This window comes from Doryrhamphus excisus, linkage group LG16, assembly GCF_037039965.1.
Source record: "Doryrhamphus excisus strain RoL-2023G ecotype Guam linkage group LG16, RoL_Dexc_Guam_v1.1, whole genome shotgun sequence".
Classification (NCBI taxonomy): Eukaryota; Metazoa; Chordata; class Actinopteri; order Syngnathiformes; family Syngnathidae; genus Doryrhamphus; species Doryrhamphus excisus.
The window spans coordinates 7076877-7098729 of NC_136372.1; the positions used below are offsets into that span (position 1 = coordinate 7076877).

General features: G+C 40.8%; 1 protein-coding gene across 10 annotated transcripts in view; it reads left to right on the forward strand.

Annotated features, from left to right (window-relative positions):
• cep112 (centrosomal protein 112) overlaps positions 1-19803 on the forward strand; it is a 132416-nt gene extending 112613 nt beyond the window's left edge. For 7 of the 10 annotated variants that reach the window (XM_078796978.1, XM_078796979.1, XM_078796983.1 and 4 more), the window contains 5 exons: positions 4515-4604; positions 13734-13835; positions 17225-17292; positions 18867-19012; positions 19136-19803. In XM_078796978.1, coding sequence (XP_078653104.1) covers positions 4515-4604; positions 13734-13835; positions 17225-17292; positions 18867-18969 — 363 coding nt within the window. In that variant the 3' untranslated portion in view covers positions 18970-19012; positions 19136-19803. The remainder of the gene's footprint in view (positions 1-4514; positions 4605-13733; positions 13836-17224; positions 17293-18866; positions 19013-19135) is intronic. The other 3 variants (XR_013629920.1, XM_078796981.1, XM_078796980.1) reach the window with 3 other exon arrangements.
• Positions 19804-21853: the final 2050 nt, after the last annotated feature.

Genomic DNA, 21853 nt, shown 5'->3' on the forward strand with positions numbered 1-21853 from the left:
CTTATTGAGTACAATATGGCCGAAGGGACATTTTTCAAAGACTATGCCAGCTGTGTTCTGCTTTTCCCATTTACTTTTTTGTGATGTCACAACATAAGCATACCAGTGATGGCAACAACAAAAAAAATTATGACGACGACCATATAAGGAAGCATAACTCCTGTGCTGTTCTGGCTACTCAGTACAATTGGCCAACAGCTGCGTTTTTTAATAACCATAGAATAGGAAGAGTTGATTAGAATATAAATTACATACAGAAATGAATGTAATTTATGCAACAATATTTATGTTGTGTTAAAATGTTACCAAACCATTGCACAATTGGTAACAGTTGGCAACTGGAACAGATTAATTCACTTTCTGTTATTTCCCAGGGAAGTAAAACGGCGTCACGGACCACACTGTTTTCCACTTGGGAGATTCCAGTGTATTTTTAAAAGACAGTCCCTTAAACCAGGGAGGTGTGTGCGAAGTGTTGGGGGGGGTAGCAAAAGATACAAATAATGTATCTGGTACATTGCTACATGCTCTAGCTCCATGTTAGTTTACATTGGAAATCCCATATATGTGCTAGCATTAGCGATTTACAGTAAACCCTTGTTTGTCTTTTTCCATTCTTTAGTGATCAGCAGTAGATTATTGGTCATTCATTCATTCATTCATTTTCTACCGCTTTTCCTCACAAGGGTCGCGGGGGTGCTGGAGCCTATCCCAGCTGTCTTTGGGCGAGAGGCGGGGTACACCCTGGACTGGTGGCCAGCCAATCACAGGGCACATATAGACAAACAACCATTCACACTCACATTCATACCTATTGACAATTTGGAGTCGCCAATTAAACATGCAAACTCCACACAGAGATGGCCGAGGGTGGGATTGAACTCAGGTCTCCTAGCTGTGAGGTCTGCGCGCTAACCACTTGTCCACCGTGGAGCCCCACTACTTAGACATTCATTCATTCATTCATTTTCTACCACTTTTTCCTCACGAGGGTCGCGGGAGTGCTGGAGCCTATCCCAGCTGTCTTTGGGCGAGAGGCGGGGTACACCCTGGACTGGTGGCCAGCCAATCACAGGGCACATATAGACAAACAACCATTCACACTCACATTCATACCTATGGACAATTTGGAGTCGCCAATTAACCTAGCATGTTTTTGGAATGTGGGAGGAACCCAGGTATTCCCGATTTCCTGACTGTGTGGCCAACATGCTGGAGCCTATCCCAGCTGTCTTCGGGCGAGAAACGGGGTACACCCTGGACTGGTCGCCAGCCAATCACAGGGCACATATAGACAAACAACCATTCACACTCACATTCATACCTATGGACAATTTGAAGTAGCCAATTAACTCGCAGACATGCAATCTCCACACAGAGATGGCCGAGGGTGGGATTGAACTTGGGTCTCCTAGCTGTGATGTCTGTGCGCTAACCACTTGTCCGCCGTGCAGCCCCACTACTTAGACATTTGAATGTAAATTCCACTTAAACAGATAATGCATAATATGTATAACATTTTCTGCGGCTCAATAACAGACAGGCCTGGCGCATTGCACGTTTCAAATTTCTCTCCCCTGGGGCGGGGGGGACACGACAAAATAATAATTCAGTGCCACTGCCCTAAACACATGGACATGATTTATGCCAGTGTGGTGTCTTGAGCATTAGGTGGTCATGCCTCTCACCTGCATGAGGAAGTAGTAGTGAAGGAACACCTGGCCTGCTCACTCAACTCCAGCGGGGGGAGACACTCATAGAGGTTATTGATGCTGTGTAGCGTGGGCCCCCCCGCTCCCCTCCCTTTCCACACTTGTTGCTGTGTGTGTGTGTACAGCACATGTGCACCTTTCACTCTCTGCTTTTCATGCCGAATAATCAAAGATGAAGTGTCCACATGTGCACATGTCCAAACATCTGGTTCTGCGTTTCATGCACAAACTGCACCATTCTTTCCATTCACAGAGCAGAAAGAACTGCACGCACACACACACACACACACACACACACACACACACACACACACACAAATGCATTAATGACTTTCTTTCCTCCCTCTCATTCCTTTTTTTTTCCTCTGTCTTTCTTGTCGGAATCTGGAAAGTGATTGAAGCTGCCGCCCCAGTTGGGAAATGTAATCAACTTAGCTCTTGGAACCAATGCGAGATGATACAGCTTTTTTATGGTCTCCAAATAAATAATAATGATCCCATTAATGATCGGCTTTTGCAAAGAGCCTCGGAAAGTTTGCTTAATCCCCAGAGTGAGAAAGTCTCTGCCCTTGTCTCATTTATTTCAAATGGGTTTAACGAGGCCGGCTTTGCCGTAATTACAGTTATGACATAATTATTACCCTTCAAACATACAAGGAGCAATAAGGTTTGATCACTTTCTACCTTGGTTTTGGTCTATAATAACCTCTCATTAAGATCTTTCTAGCACAGATTGTGCAAGATGGTCATAAAGGTTGTTTACACCAAAGTCATCTTTGCTGGAAAACTGCCATCTTATTGTTGAAAAAACTTCACAAATATTATTTCTTATTGTCCAATGTTGAACGAGCTCTCCAATGCTGGCAGCACTCATGCAGCTCCAGGTCATGACGCTCCCATAACCATGCTTGATTATACACAAGGTACTGGGTGTGGATAGTACATATATATTCGTACTTGGAAAGTATTCTTTATTTTTTATGGCAGATTCTGCCGTATCGTAGAACATGCAGTTAACTTTTATCATGTAAAAATGCTAATCAAATATCCTCACTATGCCTTCTTTATTGCAGTCAAGTGTTTCCACACAGTAGGATTCCTTCTTTGTACATTGAATATTTTCATAGAAAACCACTTTACAACCATCTAAATGCAGTTTTTAACATTTCTAAAGCCCTCTCGACATAAAGTACCATCCATATAATCGCCTTTATACTCATATTACCCACTATAGTACACATAATCAGAGTAAATAAACCATTTAAAATTCAGGGCTGAGTGGCAGGCGGACAGGAAGTGACAGAATTGAGTTTTAGCTATTGTTTCATTAAGGATTGTTGTGTCTGTTATGTGATAATTCGAACCGACAATAAAAGCCTGTTGTTTTGGCTCTCAAATCTAACGTTAGCAAACATTACAGTAACGTTACTGAGACCTAGTGACTAGTTTAGAATACTACCTGAAAACAGCTTCTGAATGCCTTATATTTTAGTTCATTTAGACATTTTTATGCTGGAAAATGCATAATTTATGTCTGAAATTAGTTTTGAAAACCAGTAATAGAGTGAAACTGCGAACCGCAAAGTGGCGAAAGACGGCTGTACTACATAAACATTAGACGAAGTTCCTACAAAGTATCCTGAAAGATCCTCTATATGACTGTCTAGAAGAACGTACTGTACAAATACTCAGTAAACACAGAGCTACGTATCCGGAAGTCCTCAGGAGCACTTGGGACTGTCACCATTCACTGTGGAGTGGGCGTACCTAGAAGAGGGCCTGGGGTGGAGTCAATTAAACAGACCGCAGGAAGTCTGTGGAAACACTGCAGAAATAGGTGCAGAATCTGGACGATCTAGAAAGCTTTCAGTGTGGGTTGTTGTGTGTAGCTGCTCTACAGGAGTCAGTGTTATTTTCTACATGACAGGGGTGCAAAATCTTCTGCAAAAATGTTAGTTGCTGCCATGATTTAATCTGAACTGGTCTGATGTCTCCCCGTTCTTCCCGTGCATGCATGGGTTTTCTCCGGGTACTCCGGTTTCCTCCGACATTCCAAAAACATGCTAGGTTAATTAGCGACTCCAAATTGTCCATAGGTATGAATGTGAGTGTGAATGGTTGTTTGTCTATATGTGCCCTGTGATTGGCCGCCGACCAGTCCAGGGTGTACCCTGCTTCTCGCTCGAAGACAGCTGGGATAGGCTCCAGCATGTTTGGCCACACAGTCAGGAAATCGGGAATACCTGGGTTCCTCCCACATTCCAAAAACATGCTAGGTTAATTGGCGACTCCAAATTGTCCATAGGTATGAATGTGAGTGTGAATGGTTGTTTGTCTATATGTGCCCTGTGATTGGCTGGCGACCAGTCCAGGGTGTACCCTGCCTCTCGGCTGAAGACAGCTGGGATAGGCTCCAGCACTACCCGCGACCATTGTGAGGACAAGCAGTAGAAAATGAATGATTCATTCAGTCATTCAAGGTCCAGATTGGGCCCTGGTCTGTGCTTTTCACTGTAAGTCCAGCCTAAATATAAGCAGACTTGAGCGTCAATGTTGGTTCTCTACACTAAACGGGAGCGGAGTATTAGGCCCTGCAGCCTGGTGTGACACTACATGTGGAATCAAGTCGATTTTAGTCCTTCTCTCCACAGCCTCATTCATATTCCTCCCGTGCGTCTTTCAAGCTCAAATATAGCCTCATCCTACGTCAGTTACACGTTGCGCCACACAGATCTGGAGTAGATTTTTTTTTTTTTCCATCAGCCTGCCAACACAACTCTGCCTGTCTCTCCCTCCCCTCAGGCTCTGCAGGAGAAGGTGGAAAGCCTACAGAGGCGGCTGCGCGGCTCCGAGAAGACGCTGCTAAGCAAAGAGCTGGAGACTGAAGAGAAGGTGATAAGACATCTGTTTCTTCACGAAAAAGGCCTTGTGTGATTTGCTCAAACATTGCATCACATCCTTGTCCGCAGTGTCTCTTATTTATATAATTGGTGCATGCTTAACAAAGTTACACTTGCACGAATCGACCGCCATTTTCCATTTTAGACCCAAACGTGTGCGCATTTTCCAAATTCTTTTAGATTCATCTTCAAGAGGCGGCAGCGCCTAGGGCCAGGAATGCCACCACCGCCTGTGTTCAGAGGGATGCCTCTGTGCTAACACACACACACACACACACACACTCCCTGTGGCTCTTCAGAATGCCCTGTAATCAGGCTGTGTTTTGACCTTGACACACACTGAGAAGAAAGCACTAATGACTCCACTCACACAGGAGGAGATGCTATGTACACCAAAGGCATTCATTCTCTTGTGTACCCCCCCACCCCCCCGCCCCCTGCCTCTCTCCACCCACTGACCCTTGTACACACTTAACACACTCGTCACACACCTCGGTTGTCTGGTCGTCATAAATCTGCACAAAGGGGTCAGCGGTTTTTAGGAGGCGCTGGTCGCTCACCCAGTCCTACAGGCGCTAGGTGTTGTCTCTGCCCATTTTTATTCGGGTACCAAACAAACCTGATAGGTAACAATTGCCACGTTTACGTGAGTTTTTCCTCTTTCCGAATGGAATCATTCCGAATTACTTATCTGAAAGTAATGGTATACATGGAAAGGAATATTCCAATCGTGTGTCTACATGCGCCGCTATAATCAACCAGAATAGTCAATGGGGCATGTGCAGTAAAGCGTAAACATTAACATCACATTATTCCGGCTTCCCAAAGTTTTTCTTTTACTTGTTGGAATAACTCCGTATTGCCAGATTTTCACTCGTCCAGTCCAGAAATTGAGTTTAGATCAAAAACAAACTTTCCGCAGCAGTTTGGTGCCGATTGTTCGCCTCCATTTTTAAAAGTGAAGAACGTCTTGAGCTGCGTGTTACGTCATATCTCAGCATGAGCTGACAGAAACTCGAGACATGTTTTATATATTACATGTTTATATAGATATATATTTTCTTTGCTGCACGGCGGTCGAATGGTTAGCGCGCAAATCAAGATCACAACTATCAACTATCCATCCCTTTTCTATGCCGCTTATCCTCACTAGGTATACTGGAGCTTATCCCAGCCGAATTTGGGCGAGATTGGTCGCCAGCCAATCACATGGCAACTACAATCAAACTAATTAAAAATTGTGTATGAATGCTGGGAAATGCTGTGCTAACTATGACAATAACTATGACAATAATGTGGTGACATTCATCCATCTTCGATGCTGCTTATCCTTATTAGGGTTGTAAGGGTATGCTGGAGTCTATCCCACCTGAGATTGAAGTGTGTAAGAAATGTCAATTCAATCTGACTTAAAAATCAGAAGTGGGGTGTCCTAATTTTCTCACATGTGTTTTCCAACTCGGAAGTAGGAATTTTACTTTAGGAACTGGTGTTTAACCTCCCAGCAATCACCTGGCCATCTGGCAAATGTTTTTGAACAGTCGCTATACTCTTCAGTGCGTTAGCTACACAAAACAGGAAGTGGGCAACATCCACATAAAGCTAGCATGTTTTTTACATTGCTAACTCGTCACAATTAATCATAGATAGAAAGACATTTTTATCTTTAATAAGCGTACATTTGAAAGGTAATTTGAAAGTTTTTAATATGCAAGGAGAGCGAGTGGTTAGCGTGCAGGCCACACAGCTAGGAGACCCGAGTTCAATTCCACCCTCTGCCATCTCTGTGTGGAGTTTGCACGTTCTACCCGTGCATGTGTGGGTTTCCTCCCACATTCCAAAAACATGCTAGGTTAATTGGCGACTCCAAATTGTCCATAGGTATGAATGTGAGTGTGAATGGTTGTTTGTCTATATGTGCCCTGTGATTGGCTGGCGACCAGTCCAGGGTGTACCCCGCCTCTCGCCCGAAGACAGCTGGGATAGGCTCCAGCACCGTCCGCCTGCGACCCTCGTGAGGATAAGAAAATGAATGAATTAATGTATTGAGTCAAAAAAATAATCCCAAAGGCAACACAAGTAGGGTTTGCATGTTTTTGACTCATTTTCACCTTTTTATGTGCAGCGGCTCAGGAGTAGAAGTGGGGGTCCTAATTTTTTAGCATGTGTTTTCCAACTCGGAAGTAGGAATTTTACTTTAGGAACTGGTGTTTAACCTCCCAGCAATCACCTGGGCATCTGGCAAATGTTTTTGAACAGTCGCTATACTCTTCAGTGCGTTAGCTACACAAAACAGGAAGTGAGCAACATCCACATAAAGCTATGACTGTGACTAGAATGCATTTTTTGTTTCGCCACCAGAAGTCTTTTATCTCATCTCTGTTGACGTTCGATTCATTCTTTTTTTTTTTTTTCTCGACTAAAGCGGCGTCCTTCACTTGTCATCGCAGCCATGGCGTCATCGCTGGAGGTTGACATTATTAAGCTTTCTCCGCAGAGGTTTTTTCGACCATGACATCTCTGTGTAATCTGAATCGCGACTCGCTAAAAGTCGCCCAGACTTTGCACAGATGTTGTGCATCGCCGTGTTTTGTTTTGCCTTTTGCAAGCAGTAGAGCAGTTGAAAAATATGCTAATACTGCATCTTTTTCATGTAATTCATAGTAATTAATTGTCTAGATGAGTTTGATAAAAGGTGTGCAGCCTGGCTTGTTCCTGTGAAGGCCATTACATCAGCAGCCGCCAATCCAGCTTTAGTTCTGACAACCATTCCGGATCAGAAGCACTTTTAATCTTCTACATTTTTTCTGACGATTTGCAGCGAGGCATTTTTGATATCAAATCGCTTTTTGGCAAATGCGGAGGTGCAAAAATTTTTGTCATTTTTTGATGTACCGCCTTGTTCCTGACAAGGTTTTTTGTCACAGGGTCGTTACCGCACCCCCCCCCCCCCCCCCAAAAAAAAACCCCATCTTCCTAGCAACGACTCACTCGGCTCTTCATTAGCATACGTCAACCTTCCCGACGACGTGACAAACTTCATTTGAAGGTTGAAAGTGTTGAGGGCTTGTTCCTTTGCTGCTGGCAGCTGTCAGAAAGCACGCCGCGTTGACAGTAGCGATGGGGAAGTCACAGCCCAAAATCTAAGAACTATATTTAGATGAAATGTTGTAATTTCCGGATGACTGCCAAGTAAAAGCGACTGGTGCTCGCAGCCATTTTTTATTGTATTCAAAACAATAGGAATCACGCACTTGATCAGGAAAGCGTAGCTTTGAAAAATCTTTTTTTGTGGATTGCTTGGAGTATTTCTATTATGCTTTGTGGCAGTTATCATTAATAACTTCTGTTGATGCTGCACGGTGATGAGTGGTTAGCGCGCAGGCCACACAACTAGAAGACCCGAGTTCAATTCCACCCTCGGCCATCTCTGTGTGGAGTTTGCATGTTCTTGGTGGCCAGCCAATCACAGGGCACATATAGACAAACAACCATTCACACTCACATTCATACCTATGGACAATTTGGAGTCACCAATTGACCTAGCATGTTTTTTACATTGCTAACTTGTCACAAAATTTATCACAGATAGAAAGATGTTTTTATCTTTAATAAGTGTACATTTGGAAGATAATTTTAAAGTTTTTAATATGCATGGAGGCCGGGTGGTTAGCGTGCAGGCCACACAGCTAGGAGACCCGAGTTCAATTCCACCCTCGGCCATCTCTGTGTGGAGTTTGCACGTTCTCCACGTGCATGTGTGGGTTTCCTCCCACATTCCAAAAACATGCCTGGTTAATTGGCGACTCCAAATTGTCCATAGGTATGAATGTGAGTGTGAATGGTTGTTTGTCTATATGTGCCCTGTGATTGGCTGGCGCCCAGTCCAGGGTGTACCCCGCCTCTCGCCCGAAGACAGCTGAGATAGGCTCCAGCACCGCCCGCCTGCGACCCTCGTGAGGATAAGCAGTAGAAAATGAATGAATGAATGTATTGAGTTGTGGCGGCTACAAACCAAAAAATGCTTATAAAGCTTTCTAGATCTTTCAGAATCTGCACCTATTCCACCTGTATTTCCTTGGATTTTCAAAACGGTCTGTTTTAATTTAATTTATTCCACCCACTGCCATTATCGGGGCACTCCCACTCCACTGTGATTGGGAGGAGGGCATGTCTACAGGGCATGCCCATATAAGGAAGTCTGGCGTCTCGCCTGCGACCCTCGTGAGGATAAGCAATAGAAAATGAATAAATGATTATCCCTGGATAATATGTTAGTTTTATTATCCAAACGGATTATTTCTTATTTCTAGGCTTTCTATTTACTTCTATTGCACAAGGTGGTGGTTATGATTAACAACTGGCAGGAGGAGCGATTGCATTAATTACAAGCCACGTCAGTGTAGTGTTCGTGCATGAGCGAGCGTGTCAAACCGCCACAAAGGAACTTGTAATTTCGGCATATCAGGTCTGTCATCTCCGTAGCAGCTGCAGCGCATGTGAAGCAAAGAATGTGTTTTCAGCGGCCATTATTGTTGGAGTCTATCTTCCCAGGGGACAATACTACATCAATGAAACGTGGATATACTGTAGAGTCGTCTGTGTACAGCAGGGGTCTCAAACTCAATTTATCTGGGGGCCACTGGAGCTAGGGTCTGGGCAAGGCTGGGCCGCATCAGGTTTTCCAAAAAAAAAAAAAACGCATTTATTAAAAACAGAAAAATATACAAACTTTTTCAGTGCTTTGGTTCCGATTTTATACAAGAAAAGCTCTGATAAAACATTCCACTGTTTTCAAATATCTTCATTTTTATTTTTCTGCACAAAATAAGATGAAAAATAAATAAACAAATCAAGAAAAAAGAAAATCAATCAATCAGTAATAAATAAATGTAATAATAATAATAATAAAACGGCAAATAATAAAAACTTAAGAAACCACATATAGTTGGTGGGTAGACAAATTATTTTTTTCAGATTAAAATTAACAAAGCATTATTAGAGCCCTGTAGACATGACAAAACACGACTATAGTCACATTTATACTCTTTTTATTTACAACATATTGCGCAACTGCAGGGTCTTGAGACACATGCTAACTCGCAAACTAGAGAGCTAGCGACCTAAACGGTAGCCTTCAAGTTATTTCCTTTAAACTTAAATAGCCAAAAATTTACCACTTCCACACGGATAGGGAGGATAACTATTAACAGTTATTTAACCTTTAACATGAACATTAATCAAATGTAATAATTTTTTCTGGGTACATGATACCATACAGCATCCATATCAAACTTATGCGGGCCGCACTAACATTAAACTTTCATATCAAGGCGGGGGCCTCAAACTAGTGTCCTGCAGGCCACAGCTTCCAAATAGCTGGCAGCAGTGGAGCGTAGTGGTGGGGCTGCATGAGTGCTACCGGCACTGTGGAGGTGTGGGATTCCAGTCACATGGTGCTCACATTCAAGTGTACTCACTTATGTCGTCGGCAATTTAGGCAATATGTATGTTAAGTAAATACATAAAGATATACAAGCTGTACAATTACTTTTCTAAATGATATCCAAGTTTAATTTTGATTTATTTCTCTCAAGTTAATATGACACACACACAAAAAAAAAAAACAATACGGCATGATCCTGTACATTTTGGCAAGCAAATCTCCAGACCAAAGTGAGCTGCTTTATGTCGGGATCATTTATACTGGGTGCTTTGATGTGCTTCCCAATCCCTCTCATTGTGCCCCGCAAAGATTAATTAGCCAAAGCCGGAACAATCAGTTAAACCCACAGCGGGAAAATTATTTTTGGAAAATCCAATCTCTGTCGTTCCGTCAAAAAAACATGACGACCATTTGAAATATTCCGGACTTTGGAATACAATATGCAGACAAAAGTATTGAGACACGCCTTACAGGAAGTACATCCACAGGGTCAGGCAAAATGACCGGATACATTTGTAGGTTAAATAAAAGCCAAATAAAGTAAAGAAACAAAAAAGTGTTTTTATTTTGGAAAAGTACATATAATACCATTTTGTTTTATTCTGTTTTAAAAATTAAATCAGTTCTGCCGGTGCGAGGTTGCCCGGTTGATTTTCGTTTCAGTGCAGATCCAGTATCTCTGAAGTTGGTAACCCATAACAAGATGGCGTTGCAGTTACAGATTAGTTTGTTTTGATAAATGTATCCACAATGAAAGCACGATGCTCACCAGTCCAATTCATGCCAGCAACTGAAAAAGAAACGAAAAACAATGGCATTATAAAGAAACAAAGCAAAATAGCAAATTACATGAAAAAAATGGCATTATGTGTACTTTTACTTTATTTGCCTTTTATTTAACCTAAAAATGTGTCCGAACATTTTAACTGACCCTGTATAACAGCTTCCAGTCTTGGAGCAGGACTTCCTGGAATATGATTTTAGAGAGTGTTAGCTAGAACAGGGGTGTCCAAAGTGCGGCCTGACAAGGCAACTGTTTTTTTTTCTAAAAAGCATGAAAAACAGCAAAAATTGAAACATCAGCAGTCATTTGAAATAATATTATGACGAAAAATAACGTCATTTTAGTAGTACAGTAAAGTCTCGTTATATCGATATCGGTTAAAACGAATTACTACTTATTACGATACTATTTTCATTTCCCGGCAAATTTCTAGTCTTTTATGATATAATTAGCTCCGTTAGTACGATACACGGTTATTATGATAATCCGGTTACTAGGATGCCCTTTTCATCTCCCGCCAGCCAATTTGGTCTGCTTATATCGATACAAAAGCAGCTTAAATCAATCTTTGCTTAAGGATTTCAATACAAAAAAAGAACACGGCGAACGGCTGCTTCCAGTCAACTTTATTTTTCACACTTCCACCACCAGAGTGCAGCACACACAGCGGAAAACACCCGTCCCTCACGCCTACCCCTCCGGGTGGCAACACCTTCCCTATCGATAGTTCCGGGGTGAATTATGTCCCGGTAACCAGTAATCACTACAGCGTAAGTTTATTTTTATTTACTGTAGTACAAAATTTATTGTAGTACAAAAGCATGCTAGATACGCAATCCATGAACTCAAGGAGAAAATTACATGCCATATCAAAGATCCGCCCACTTTTAATGCATTTCGGCACAGGATCGGATATATGGATAGTCCGGTTATATCTGTATTTTTTCCGACTCCCGAGAATATCGATATAACGAGACTTTACTGTATGTACCCCCAAAGACGAACGTCGTACGAGGTGATGATGCAACTCTACAATAGAACTTGTTGAGAGCATGTTCGATACAGTTTTAAGCCGAAACAAAACGACCACAATGTGGCAGAAGTGCATTTTATAAGAACTCGACCTGCATCACTTCCATTCAAATACACGCTGCACAGCAACCATGGACATTAAATTCATCTCCTCCCTACACAGCCCAACCCAGGATGCCTTGAAAAATCTGTCCAAATCTTCAAAAATGTCCAAAAACGACAGGGATTTTGAAAAATGGCTTGGTTTGTATGAGTTAATAAACAGACATTTACCAGAGTAAAGTCAAAATATCAGGCCGCACGGTGGATGAGTGGTTAGCATGTCGTAGTGCGTGTGTGGGTTTCTTTTCCAAAAACATGCATGTTAGCTTAATTGGTCATTGGGTAAAAAAAAAAATAACACAAAAAACAGACTTTCATTTTGAAGTTTGGACACCCCTGAAGAACCTAGAGGTCATAGGTTCTTCCACACCAAACTCATCCAATCATGCCTTTTATGGACTTTTCTTGATTCGTATCCTTATCCACACAAATAAGCTCTGCTTCTTCCTACTCCTTTTCAAGCAAGTGTAAACATAATGTACTTCAATGTAACTTTGTTAAGGTACCGTGAAGCAAACCTATTATGCTTTATTAACTTTTCTGACCTATAAATGTAGTTAGAATGTTGTATTCTCATGTTAAATGAGGTTTGTGCATTTGGAATAAGAGACGCCAGACTTCCTTATTTGGGCATGCCCTTGTACAAACTGTGGGCCTGCCCTCCTCCTCCCAATCTTAGTGGAGTGGGAGTGCCCAGATGAGGGCAGTGGGTGGAATAAATTGAATAAAAACAGAGTGTTTTGAAAATCCAAGTAAATACAGCTGGAATAGGTGCAGATTCTGAAAGATCTAGAAAGCTTTATAAGCATTTTTTGGTGTGTAGCCGCCAAAAATCAATACATTCATTCATTCATTCATTTTCTACTGCTTATCCTCACGAGGGTCCCAGGCATGCTGGAGCCTATCCCAGCTGTCTCAGGCGAGAGGTGGGGTACACCCTGGACTGGTCGTCATGCAGCCAATCACAGGGCACATATAGACAAACAACCATTCACACTCACATTCATACCTATGGACAACTTGGAGTCGCCGATTAACGTTAATTAATGTTTTCGGAGAACATGCAAACTCCACACAGAGATGGCCGAGGATGGCAACTCAATATAAAGGGCTAAAAATTAGCATAATGGGTCCCCTTTAAGTTTGAAATATTTTGGTGCTAGGGCCAGCTGTAGACGCAGGGAAACACATACATTTTTCATGTGTTTTTATTTTGAGACCATTTAGAGCCTCGGGTTTAAAAGGTTAAGCATGTGGAAAATAAACCATTACTATATTCATTCATTCTACTGGTCCAACTCGTGCTCTTAATTGCCGTCACTGACTCAGCAACTGTATTCATGCTGCACATGCCTTTCTAGCCCAAAGCCCTGTGCTATATGTGCCTTCCATTCATGTGTGTTTGTCGGTTTTACAGCCTTTTCAGCTTCTATAATCAGACTCTGGTTTGGTCGGCATGTAATTTAGCTCCAGACAGTCAGACTTCCTCCAGTTCCTCGCCCGGCCGGCCAAGCTATAGCGAGCTGCCGCCGCCGCCACATTTGATATATTTCGTTGTCTCGCAGCGTCAACCCCTTTCTAAATGCACCGTGTCTGATCAAGCCGCCAGTAGGGGGTGCTGTGCAGTCCTGTGCAGGGACCCCCTGTGGGGGTGTGAATGAGCTCTGAAGAATGAAGGAATACTTTGAATAGAGGGGATGCCGATGAGTGTGTGTATATTTTGTTTATAGTATGTGTGTTTTATTTGACTTTTTCAGGTCACCGCCGTGCATCAGGAATACGAGGAGAAGATTAAAGGTCTGATCCCGGCAGAGTTAAGACAGGAACTGGAGGACACCATCACGTCGCTCAAAGCTCAGGTAATGAGAGCCAATTCAAGAACTGTATGTGTTCAAATTATGTGTTTTTCAACCATTCATTCATTCATTCATTTTTTTTTTTACGCTTATCCTCACGAGGTTGCTGCAGCCTATCCCAGCTGTCTTCGGGTGAGAGGCGGGGTACACCCTGGACTGGTCGCCAGCCAATCACAGGGCACATATAGACAAACAACCATTCACACTCACATTCATACCTATGGACAATTTGGAGTTGCCAATTAACCTAGCATGTTTTTGGAATGTGGGAGGAAACCGGAGTACCCGGAGAAAACCCACACATGCACGGGGAGATCATGCAAATTCCACACGGAGATGGCCGAGGGTGGGATTGAACTCAGGTTTCCTCGCTGTGAGGCCTGCGCGCTAACTACTCGGTCGCCGTGCAGCCCTGTTTTTCAACCATTTATTCATTCATTCATTTTCTACAGCTTTTCCTCACGGGGGTTGTGGGGGTGCTGGAGCCTATCCCAGCTGTCTTCGGGCGAGAGGCGGGGTACACCCTGGACTGGTCGCCAGCCAATCACAGGGCACATATAGACAAACAACCATTCACACTCACATTCATACCTATGGACAATTTGGAGTCGCCAATTAACCTAGCATGTTTTTGGAATGTGGGAGGAAACTGGAGTACCCCGGAGAAAACCCACACATGCACGGGGAGAACGTGCAAACTCCATACAGAGATGACCGAGGGTGGAATTGAACTCGGGTCTCCTAGTTGTGCGCGCTAACCAGTTGGTCACCGTGCAGCCCTGTTTTTCAACCAATTTAGCAAAAAATTTACACACCTTGCCAATCTCCTAAAAGATGTGCACCACATTTTGTGGCGACACGGCTAAACACCTTAATGTTACAGTGGGTGTTTTGTTGCACGCATTGAACTGTGTGAGAAATTTGCACCGCCATGTGGAGTATTAGCAAAAAAAAAAAAATAGCATAGGCAAGACAGTGGGGGGCACACGTTTTGACAAATTTTCACCCAATTTGTGTGCAACGGTTCAGGAGTAGAAGAGCTCGCTGACACAAGACTCGACACATGAATGTGCATGGTAGCTTTTAACTTGCTATCCAGACAAGTGTTCATTTTAGACGTCATTTGCATGCATTTGCAGCTGGCAGCATGCTTCACATATCTGTGGCGTACACAATCACACACACACACACACACACACACACACACACACACACACCACATGTTGGAACAGAATGACACCCAAAACAGGCACCGGCGTGTCAGCACAGCTCCCTTAATAAAAGGCAATAAAAGCCTTTCATGTTAGGAGCATTTACATAATATGAATGAATGAAGCCTTGTATGCACTTTTTGCTGCAGGGGGCCGTCATCATTAACCCTTGCTTTGTTTAAATAAGAGCTTTATTCAGTGTGCCCACTACACCTCGTACGTGATTCTACTTTTTACTCATGTAGGTTTGCATTCTACCTTAAAATATTGAGTCTGAAAAATTAACTAATGCAAAAAAGAAGTTATTGTAGCTGTTGCATAATTGCATTCTGTGCTCTGCGTAGTAAGTCATGTCATCATAGTTGGATGTTTTGTTATTTGACACCTCAGTATGTACAGTCCTTTGCCTTTCTGCAGCAAAAAGTAACTTTTTCTCCTGAGTATATTTTTAATTGATTTTTACTTGAGTGAAATGTTCTTAAAGTCATTGCAATTTTACTTGAGTCAATTATTTTAGCACGCTGATTTGGCAATATACAGATGTTTCCATTTATTTCTTATTTTTTATTTCAATTTATTTAGTGCGCTGATGTTTTTAATAGATTTTCTAATTTAAAAAAATGTATAATTAATTTTGATTTAAAAAAAGAAAAAATATATTTATATTAAAAAGCGTAAAATTGTAAATTTGGAAATTAGTACAATGCTATTAAAGTTAATGCAAATGTGCTTGAGTAAATTATTTTATTATGCTGATTTGGCAATTTTCTGATGTTTACTTTTATTTATGATTTTCAATTAAAATGAATTTAATGCACTGATTTTTTAATGTATTTTCTAAATGTAAAAAAATATTGAATATTTTTTTATTTAATACAGAACAAATATATACATTAAAATTGTACATTTAGAATTGAGTAAAATTCAATTTTACTTGAATAAATTATTTTATGACAATGATTTGGCAATTTTCACTTTTCCATTTTTTATTTTTTATTTTTTATTTTTTATTTTTTATTTTTTATTTTTTATTTTTTATTTTTTATTTTTTATTTTTTATTTTTTATTTTTTATTTTTTATTTTTTATTTTTTATTTTTTTTTATTTTTTTTTATTTTTTATTATTATTTTTTTTATTATTATACAGATTTTTTGGTATTTTCTGCATTCTAAAAAAAGAAAAAAAACACACATACAAAAGTATAAAATTGGTAAATTGTAAATGTGTACTGTATTTTTTATTTTATTATCTTTCAATGAAAATAAAATAATAATTTGCACTGTAAGAATAATGTAAATAGAAATATCTCACAAAACCTTTATTGGAAGCTATACCGGCAATGATTACACATAAAAACAATAAAACCATCTAAACTTTGACAAGGCGTACAGCTGAAGTGATTTGAGCCACTTGAAATATATTCACACAAGTGTAAAAAGAAGACAAACATAGTAAAGTATAGTAAAGAATAAAGCACGGTATGTTAACTTTGCTGACGTATGCATCAAACGTCCGCTGACTTCACTGTAGGATAATTGGCTGTATAATAGTTTTTCCACCAAAGAAAGAGCAGAACACGTTAATCCTTGATTGCTTGCTGTACTGTGGTCTGGGTATGAAGTTCATACATGGCAGGGATTCAAACTCACAAGTTTGCACAACTTTAAAGGCCTATTTTTCCCCAAATTCCCAATGATACGACCACAAGGGCGTTGAGCTTGATGTCTCTGGTGTTTTTCATAGTGGATTGCCAAATGTAATGCTAGATCTTTCCTGACGTCCTCCCCCTGTCCCCCCCCCATTCCTCAGAAAGGAATGTCACGCAGCGCTCCAGCATGAACAATACAGATTCTTTAGGAGCCACGGTTGTTCTGCCACGAGCTGTGTAAATGTAGATGTGGTTTATTTTCACTTTAGCCAGACACTTCATAAATAAACTCCCGCTTTGTAGCCAAACAAAAGAATGGCATGTAGCGTCCTAACCTCAGCTAACCTGCCCTCTAATCTTCACTCCGTCCCCATGTGCCCTAACCCCTGTGCCCCCATCTCATGACCCCATACCCTTCCGTCCTGACCCCCGCTGGACCCAACAACCGAGCCTTTCATACACTTTTACCCCTGCTTAACTTTTCTCCAGCGTTAAGCACAACTGATATTACAAATGTGTGCTCATGTCGCAGGTTGTGTTCCTTCAGAGGAGAGCCACCGTCCTGCAGGAAGATCTGGACGCATGTCGCAAAAACAAGAGGTTAGCATCAGTAAGCCTTGAGCTGTAAAGCAGAAGACATCTAAAGTGGTACAACTCGGAATTTCACCACATTTTAACAACTTAATATACTTAGATGAGTCATTACCTTACATTACATTATCTTAACACTGTGTGGAGTCAGTCATGGCAAAGGTTTTCCTCACATTTCATGTGGAAGTGGTACATGATTGGCTTCTTTCTTTGTCCTTCTGCCCCTCTTCATTTAGAGTAAATACAATGTAGGCAACCTATTTAGTTGGTATTTTTTCCAACTTCAGAATAGGACAAAAAATTAATCTGGGAAGTTCTGGGAATGCTAAATTCTCGGGGCATCCTTGAAGGATTGGAATCATGCTGATCACAGAGATGTTTTTGCTATTCTAGTACTTATGACCTCGACATAGGCAAGTGCCTCCCGGAAAGTTCAAAATACAAACTAACCTAGCTAGTCTCACAAAATTGGCCAAAAAGTGCTCATAACTAAAACCCAAAAAGTAACGTAAAGCTATTTTTTTTTGCACTGGTGATTTCTGAGGAAATGTGACGATTCCCCACAGGGATTTCCTGTGTGATACACCATGATAGATTTTTTTTGTGCCCAGAACATCAGAGTTCTATTTGTATCAAGTTCCAATTGTGTTGTTTATGTTGGTATAGTTGCTTAAATATTCGGGGTGTCAAAGTGAAAGTTATGCTTGAACTATATCTTTTCACAAAATGCAATTTTTTTTTCACTTTTTTTAGTCGGGAACTGATATTTTCCTAAAACTTACCTATGTTCTATTGCTGATTACTAAAGAACGGTTAAAGGTAGAAACAAACTTTCTTTTTCTGATGAAAGATGGAAGTCAAATCTTTATTTTGGTAGGTTCCATGTTGATATAGAATCGAATCAGAATCAGAATCACCTTTATTGTCATTGTATTGCATGCAACGAAATTTGAGTGCAACTCCACACGGTGCATTTTGTAGAAGGTAAAAATAAGAATAAGGAAAAGGATAAAATTAAAACAAGGAATAACAATATAAATATAAAGTGGCAGGTGCTGTTCTAAATAAGTGTAAATATATGTACATCAAAAACAATAGCATATACAGTAACAACATGTAGAATTGCAGTCAAAAACAATAACCTATACAGTAACAAGATGTAGAATTGCAGTAACCAAATGTGGAATTTCAGTAAACAAAATGTAATAGTAGTATTGCAGTAATCTTATTGCACATAAGTCCAGTATTGCACATTTGAAGCATTATTGTACATAACAGTGAGGCGTTTTAGTAGTGCAAATATAGCCATACAACATAATAATCTGTGTGCCTTGAAAGATCAGTCAAATTCATCACTACTGGCCACAACTTTGTCTGAGTACATGGATGTAGCATAGTGCTTAAAATCAAGGAAATGTCATCTTTGGAATGAATACCTTAGGTGTAACGGTCAGGGTTCCTAGTATTCACATATTGTGGTGTGTATGAGCTACACAGGGACTCTACTGACTACATGGTATATTATGGGATACTCATTGAATTCCCTCCCATCCATCATAGCATAAGATTCATTTGTCTTTTAGACAAAACATCTATAGATGCAGCAATGAGAGGCCTAATCAAACCACCCTGCCACTCAACATCTCTAGAAGCATCTCTCAGGAACGCTCGCATCCCGACAAATAAGCCCCTCAGCAGCCGTCGTCCTCCGCCTCATTGTAACTAAAAAGTGAGTCAGAAATTGAGCATCTCAAAGGAGACATCAATCAGATTAAAGCAGTTTATATTTGTACCCATGATGGGTGTTCTTTGGAAAACATATTTGTGGAATGGGGGCTTGTTTCTGTTGCAGGTAGCACCAAGGGAGGGACATCCATCCAGCATGAAGACGTCCAATCAGATGTGAGCATTGATTGTCGCAAGTGCTTTCATACGCCGGTCTTTCATCCGTTTGTTCTTTTATATTCATTTTGGTGCCGTATATTTATTTAGCAGCCACGACGATGTACACTCAACTCAACGACTGCACTCGCACAATCTCTGTCGAAAAAATATTCAGGTTCAGTTTTTGTAGTAGTATTAGTAGTAGTTTTGTTATACTTATGTTGATATCTAGTGTTACATATAAATTATGTATTACCATTATTGTTGTTATGTTATTATTACACTTGACTGGCGACCACTCCAGGGTGTACCCCGCCTCTCACCCAAAAACAGCTGGGATAGGCTCCAGCATACCCGTGACCCTAGTGTGATTACACATTACACAAGCTACATATTATGAATAGTATTATTATTATTATTATTATTAAGGGTAAACTAATACCTCTCTGACAGTGCCAATTAAAACCTTGTTATATTAATAAGAAATATAATTTTATAATTGTCCTTATTTTATCTCTTTAAGCAACATTTTTGATGCAACTCTAGTATCAGGTCGCGTTAAATTGTTTACCTAATGAAGTATCCCGCCAGTATATGCTGAATATTGGCCCAAATATGTTGCCATTTGTTGTCTGTCTCTGATGAACCATTTTTAATAAAAGATAATGCATTTATGGTCAACGTGTTTTTATTTTTAAACTCATATTGGTACATGTTTTTTTTTCTCAGGTATACCTTTTAAGTGTTAAGTGTGTGAACCGAGGGCACAAACTCTTTATTCTTCAACACTTTGATGTGTATGTTTGTCTTATGTTCATTTAAAAAAACAAGACAATCCAACCATAGAAAATGATTGGATGGCGCTCGGAGGCTGACGTCATTTCAGCACCCCAGCAGGCACCCAATGAATGCGTTGCTCGGATGCAATGTATTGTGTTTTTATTTTAATCTCATATTGGTACATGTTTTACATTTCTCAGGTATACCTTTTAAGTGTTAAGTTACAGTGTGATGAGTTTAATGTTCTTTGTAAGATGGCGCCGTGAGTCAGACTGTTATATGCCAAAGGCCTATCCTTTCCTATGTGATTCGCGAGTGGCATAGTATTTAAACACGTTGATGTATATGTTTGTCTTATGTTCATTAAAAGAATAGGACAATCCAACCATAGAAAATGGTTGGATGCCGCTCAGAGGCTGACGTCATTTCAGCACCCCAGCGGGCACCCAATTAATGCCTTGCTCGGATGCAATGTATTGTGTTTTTATTTTAAACTCATATTGCTACATGTTTAATATTTCTCAGGTATACCTTAAGTGTTAAGTTACAGTGTGATGAGTTTAATGATGTATGATTTTAAGATGGCACCAGGAGTCAGACTGTTATATGCCAAAGACCTATCCTTTCCTCTGTGATTCGCGAGCGGCACAGTATTCAAATGAATAGTAGTAGTTCTGGTAATGGACGTGTCACAAGATTAGCCACATGTACGCCACAGGCCCCCACTGGGGGGGGGGGGGGGGGGGGCATCAGCTTGGTCTTACAGCTGTGTAGCAAGTGCAAATCTTCCAATCAACTCGCTTCAGCGTCTTGTCCACCTCTCTACCTCCTCTCAAATACACACCTCCCACAAAGTACTCTCTGCAGTTGAGTAACCGAATGCCCCAAGCTACTCTTTGAGGAAATAGTTGTTTATTTCAAACTTCCTCGGCTTTTTGCTTAACTTTACCTCATTCTTGTGGGCAGATGATTCCTCCTTAATGAGCCTGGTCGCTCACACCCAAACCTCGGCTTTAATCTGTGCTATTACGCTGACATCATTTCACGCTAATTGATTGTCTGCCGCCTAAATAAAGCCGGGTAATTGTGCTTGTGTAAATACAAGCCCTGAATGTCATCTCCAAGGATCAAAGCGACTCGCTTCCCCCTTCGCTTATCTCCACATCACAGGGCCGACTGTTGTGTGACAACACTGAGGGCGCGTTCATCAAGCCTTACATTTCATTTTACAGTAGCGGCTGATACTTTGGTGACTCACGGTGCTTTTTTTTTTTAGTGTTTTATTGGTCAGATCCTTGCATGCAGGCATGCGATTGCTTTATGACACTGTTATCCAAACTGGAGATTAGCTGGCTTCAAAGCTGTTTTCTGTTATTGCTGTTCTTCTGTTCCTGTTACAGGTTGTGTGAGGACCACAGGCCCAAACATCCAAGCGGAGATAAGTGAGGCTGTAGATGGAGGTGATTCAAGGTCATCACATGTGACTTTACACCAGCACATCATTGTACGTTAAACTCATATTGGTACATGTTTTATATTTCTCAGGTATACCTTTTAAGTGTTAGGTGTGTGTGAACCGAGGGCCAAACTCTTTATTCTCCAACACGTTGATGTGTTTGTCTTATGCTCATTAAAAAAATAGGACAATCCAACCGTAGAAAATGGAGGCTGACGTCATTTCAGCACCCCAGTAGGCACCCAATGAATGCATTGCTCGGATGCAATGTATTGTGTTTTTATTTTAAACTCGTATTGGTACATGTTTTATATTTCTCAGGTATACCTTAAGTGTTAAGTTACAGTGTGATGAGTTTAATGTTCTTTGTAAGATGGCACCAGCACGTCATTGTACATGTCTTTTTAATGGAGATTGTTATTTTAAACTCATATTGGTACATGTTTTATA